This window comes from Sceloporus occidentalis, unplaced genomic scaffold (genome assembly GCF_023333645.1).
Source record: "Sceloporus occidentalis isolate IW3139 unplaced genomic scaffold, rSceOcc1.0.p SCAF_13, whole genome shotgun sequence".
Taxonomy (NCBI): Eukaryota; Metazoa; Chordata; class Lepidosauria; order Squamata; family Phrynosomatidae; genus Sceloporus; species Sceloporus occidentalis.
Window position 1 is genome coordinate 21084208 of NW_028316993.1, and position 5722 is coordinate 21089929.

Consider the following 5722-nt stretch of genomic DNA (forward strand, 5'->3'; position numbering starts at 1 on the left):
TCAAAACATCTGGTAGCTACAAAGTTCCTACTCATGACTGTGCAATGCAGATTTCAGGCTGACATATACTTCCCTTTCCAACATTTGTCAAGGAAAAGAACGAATCTGGCCTTTAAGTCTCATGAATTCCACACTTGACATGACAAGTCTTTTTAGCCTATGGGTCCATCTCCCCCCTGAATTTTTAAAAATTAATCTAACTTCTTGTTCCTATTTAAGGAAGCTGCCATTGAATTAAGGTAACGCTACTATATTCTATAGGGCTGTGCTTCTTGAGAAGAATTTGGCTGGACTACATTTCTTTACTATACAGTAATAGTTATCACTTTGTATTAGGAAACATTCATATGACTATCCATAGGGAAGAGACTATGTAACTCAGGGTAGAGCATCAGTTCTGCATGCATGAAGTCCTAGGGTTCAACCCCTGGCATTTCCAAGCACTGGAGGAAAGAATCCTGCTTGCAAACAAAACAGGTAGATCACTATAACAAGTATTAAAGCAACTATCCATGTTCTTCATAACTTGTGTGCATGCATGCTATGTACTGTGTCTTGCTAAAAGGTGAAGTATTCTAAAATACAGATTTCCAAAAGAGCAAAAAAAAAAAAAAAAAAAAAAAAAAAAAAAAAAAAAGTCAAGTTTAAAATTTATTATGTAAGAAACTTTTATAAAAAGTTTTTTTACAAAGTAAATACAACTTATTGGGTGCAGAAAAATTCACCTTCCTGCAAAATAAAAAGGTACACTGTTATCTCTATTATAGAGTTCAACCATTAAAAACCACGAGGCAAAGAGCCCCGGGGCAGTTCCATTTTCATATTCTTAGAGGAGTCCCCTTTCCCCAAAAATCAACGTTTAAAAAAACCTGTAATCCAAAATTTACACAAAAGCTGAATTATCTGGTGGAATTTTGCAGTTCTTTGAAGGGTGAATTACAAATCAGTTCATCTTTTTCATATGGAAGCCTGCAACTGACAGTTCATGGCGGATCTCCACACCAAAACCATGTGCAGTACAAATCGGGTGGCTCTGAGGCTGCTTCTTCTCTTCCACCCATCCACATATATATATATATATATATATATATATATATATTAAATACCCTGCTTGGGATGCCAAGCTTTTTCCTGTGCAACGCAGCAATCTGATGATTAATTTGGATGTGGAACAGGAGGAAAGGTGGTTGCGTATTTTTATGTCTCAGCCAGCACTGTTTTGCTTTCGTGTAGACCACCCATAAAACACAGAAGATATAAAAGTCAATATGGGGGGGGGGGGTCAGTATCAAGGCACCGAAAATCGACTTGGGTGGTGGCACCCATGCGTCCACCAACAGTTTCTCTGGGAGATAAAGCCAGCGGGTTCCTCCATTCCTGGATGCGTGAGGGTTAAATATCTGATCTTTTCTCCAGTCAAGGTCTTTTTTTCCCCTTCTCTCTCTCCCTTCTATCTTCTTTCATTCTCTCTCTCTGGAGAGAACCAAGTGTCAGGATCCCACACCTGCAGCCTGAATGGGAGGAGAAAAAAGGGAGGAGGGAGGAAAAGAAAGACATGTCAGTTTCAACAACAGATCAGAGGCAGGTCTGCAGACATCCTGGCGCCAGAGAGGAAACTTCTATTTACCTCCAGCTGATAAGGAATCAGGAGCCAACACTGAAGCTGAAGCTTTGCTAATTGGCACCAAAAAAAGAAATCCCCCCTAAAACAGACAAAACTGGGGAGGGATGGTTTGCAAGGCTGCAAGGACGGGGAGACAGAAATGGACCCTCCAGTTCCTAACTCATTACAGATGGATCTAAAATTATGGATTCAGAGGGTGGGCATGACTGTTTAGTAGTGTCTGCAGTGTGGAAGGATTGGTGGGGGGGGGGGAAGAGAAAAGTGCCTCTTGATTCACTGATTTCAACAGGGCTGTTTAAGCAGCTGCAGAGACTTCAAGCTATTAAAAGAATGACATTGTAAAAATAATGACTCCATTTACAGGCAAAAAAAAAAAAAAAAGAAAGAAAGAAAGAAAAGAAAAAAAGAGGCAGCCTTGACAGAGGTTGGGGGGCTCTGAATCACATTCTGGGATGGGGCCCTAGAGGAAGAAATGCACTCCCCCATCCCAAACCAAAACTGACCATACATTTTTATAAATTAAGAGGATGGGGGAAAGAGATTGGGATCAAAGGCAGTTCTGGTGGGTCTTTAGGGCTATGTGGCCATGTTGTAGAAGAGTTGCACCAGCATCTGTGGCTGGCATCTTCAGAGAAGATGCTAGCGAAACATCAGGAATAAACACTTCTAGAATATGGCCATATAGCCCGAAAAACCCACCAAAAGATTGGGATTATGTTCCCTTGCCAAAGTGGCGGTGCTGGTTGGCCATACCTGTTAAAAGGTTAGTGGCAGTGAGTCCTCTCGTCCTTTGAGCAGAGTTCTGATGCCAGTTCTACTGCCTATGGAAAAGAAAGGAGGAAAAGGGAAGGTTAAACAACTGACTGGAGGAATAGTGAGCAGTTTTCAGAACATGAATGCATAGGACACAATGACCGAAATCCACATTTCCATAGAAGTCCTGCTGAAATCAGTAGTCTTTACTTGGGGGTTTTGTAGCAACTCACAGAATGAAGTTTACCTCTTCAATCTGGTTCTCCAGCACTTTTGCCAACCTAAGGCTGCATCTGCACTGCAGAAATAATCTGGTTTGATGTCACATTAATTGCCATGGCTGAATGCTATGGAATTCAGGAACGCTATGGAATTCTCCTTCGGTGCTGCAACAAAATACGGGTCCCAGAACTCCATAGCATTGAGCCAAAGTGGCATCAAAGTGGATTATTTCTGCAGTTCAAACGCAGCCTAACACTCATCCAGCCCCACTGACCACAAGACTTACTCCCAGGTAAGCTTGGGTAAGTAAAACGGTTTCTTGGATTGTAGCCCCAGCAGCCTCAAGGTGAAGCTGTTCACTGTCTTGGGGCTTCCTGCATACGCACTGCAGGAATAACCCCTGTTTGACACCACTTTAAACTGCTTTTGCTCAATGCTATGGAATTCTGCTGCCACGACCAACTGCAGTTTCCATAATTTCACGTAACACTGAGCCATGGCAGTTAAAGTGATGTCAACCCAGATTATTTTTGAAGTGCGGATGCGGCCAAGGGAAGTAAGCCCCATTCAATGTAGCTTACTCAGGAGTAAGTCTTACTTTTAACAGATCTTTACTCCTGTCACTGATTTACCTCTTAAGATTTTGGAGATGGAATCCCAGTGTAAGACCAAGTCTACCCACCTCTAAGCCTTTTACTGAAATACCAAAGAGTTTCACCAAGCCCAGAGTCTAAGGGTGCATCTGTATGGTAAATATAATGCAGTTTGGCACCATTTGAAGTGCTGTAGCTCCTGTCATCTATAGTTTTGTACGGCCTCTCGCCTTCTCCGCCTAAGAGTGGTGGTACCACACGAAACTACAAATCCCAAGATTTTGCAAGGATGTGAAAGTGGCAGTTAAAGTGGTGTCAAACTGCATCAGTTCTACAGTGGAGATGCCTCTTTCAAATCTGCATGCCGACACCAGAATAAGCCAGGCATCCCTAGGGGACTCCCGAAATCATCCCAAAACTGCCACTGGCAAGGGAGTGTGTTTGTGTATGTGTGTAGAAGTATAGGGGAATCTATATTAGGCCTTTTTGGCTGAGGCACAGGGACAGCAAAAGCCAAGGAGGGATGGCAGAGTCGACAAATGAGTTGGTTTTTTTTTTTTTTTGCTATTCACTGAGGCTGAAGGACAGTGCATCCTAGTGGTTTGAGCATTAAGACCACGACTCTGCAGACCTGGGTTCGAATGCTGGCTCGGCCATGGAAACCCACTGGGGTGACCTTGGGCAAGTCACACTTTCTCAAGCCCTAGGAAAGGGCAAAGGTAACCCCCCTCTGAACAAATCCTACCAAGAAAATCCTAAGAGAAGCTCGCCATAAATTTGAAGGCACATAACAAGGAGAGGGAGGGTGCAGATGCCCTGTTAGATGACTGTCCCCCAGGCTGGTTTGTTGGCACCTGGAGGTGGCATTGCCCCTTCTGCATGCCAGCCATTGCTTTTCCCCTTTCCTTGCCAGCCTTTGTGTCTGTCAGCGCCTGGCCAAGATACACACACACACACACACACACACACACATTGTTGTCTGCCTTCAAGTCGTTTCCTAACCGGGGCTTTTCTTGGCAAGGCTTCTTCAGAGGAGGTTTGCACTTGTGCTGCCCTGAGGGTGAGAGTGTGTGACTTGCCCAAGGCCGCCCAGTGGGTTCTGCGGCCGAGCTGGGATTCGAACCCTGGTCTCCCAGTGTCCGACCCACAACGCTCAAAGCGCTACACACACAAAACACACATATATAAATATACATACGTAGACACAAATACACACGCATATATGTACACATAAACATATACACACACAGACATATACATATCTAGATATACACACATATATACCCACATGTATATATGGACACATAAACCTACATATAAACACATATAGATACATGTATGCCTACATACACACATATATACAGATACACATATGCACACGCATGTATGTGCACATAAAGATATACCTAAGCACACATGCATATATATGCACAAACATACATATACACAAACATACTGATATACAAACATATATGCATAGACACACACACACATATGTAGACATATACACACATAGATATACAATTTGCATACATACCGACAGACGTATATACAGATATGCATGCGTGTACAGATAAACATACATATGCATATACACAAACATATATATCTACACATGCATATATATATATATATATATATATACATAAACATACGTACACACATGCACATGCATATATACACACACACACACGCGCGCATAATATACACGAACATAATATACATGTAAATTCCCACACCCATATATTACACAGAGACCCTCCTTACTTGTAAAGAGAGGAGGGCAGCCTCTGCCGCCTCTTGCCCGCTGCTGCTGCTGTCCTTCTGGCCCTTGTTCTTGCTGCTCTTCTTCTTCTTGGCCTGCTCCTCGAGGACGATCTGGAGGTCGAAGATGTAGTCGATGACGTGCTGCAGGATCTCCACCTGGCTGACCTTGCTGCCCTGCGGGATCCCCGGCACCAGCTCCCGCAGCTTCGAGTAGCAGTCGTTCATGTCGTAGAGGAGGCTCATGGGCTCCTCCAAGGGCGACGGGATCTTGCTGCTGCCTCCGCCGCCGCCTCCGCTGCTGCCCCCGCGGGCGATGGCCAGGCTCTGCTCGGAGAGGCAGCACACCGCTTCGTAGCAGCTCCGTACCGAGCGCACCGGGCTGATGGCTTTCATGGCGCTGTATCGCAGGCACAAAGGCAGGAAAGCCACAAGGGAGAAGGAGGGGGAGGAGGATGCTGTGAACAACTGCGTCGAGTCCCTCTGCAGAGAACGCTCACCAAGGCTGGCTTGCTTGCTCGCTCTGCTCCTTCCACGCAGAAAGTGCCTGCGTCGTCTCCGCCTCCGCTACTTTTATAGCGGAAGGCGGAGGCCCCGCCCCTTTATGCAAAACGACCCGCCGCGAAAAGGCTGGAATGGAACGTTCGCATGCCGGCTCAACTCCAGGAGCGGTTTTCTATTGGACAGCGAAGGAGATCAAAGGCAGGAGAAAGCCCCCTGATTGCAAAAGAGGGAGGGGCTTCCTTCCCATTCAGTTTAAGGCTAG

General features: G+C 45.0%; 1 protein-coding gene across 1 annotated transcript; it reads right to left on the bottom strand.

Moving 5' to 3' along the window:
* Positions 1-638: 638 nt before the first annotated feature.
* ID3 (inhibitor of DNA binding 3) lies at positions 639-5487 on the bottom strand. The gene is made up of 3 exons (XM_089479032.1): positions 4960-5487; positions 2378-2445; positions 639-1511 (listed from the first exon to the last, which is right to left on the bottom strand). Exons 1-2 carry the CDS (start codon positions 5350-5352, stop codon positions 2389-2391), a joined length of 450 nt encoding a protein of 149 aa, XP_089335158.1. The 5' UTR covers positions 5353-5487; the 3' UTR covers positions 639-1511; positions 2378-2388.
* Between the last annotated feature and the right edge of the window lie 235 nt (positions 5488-5722).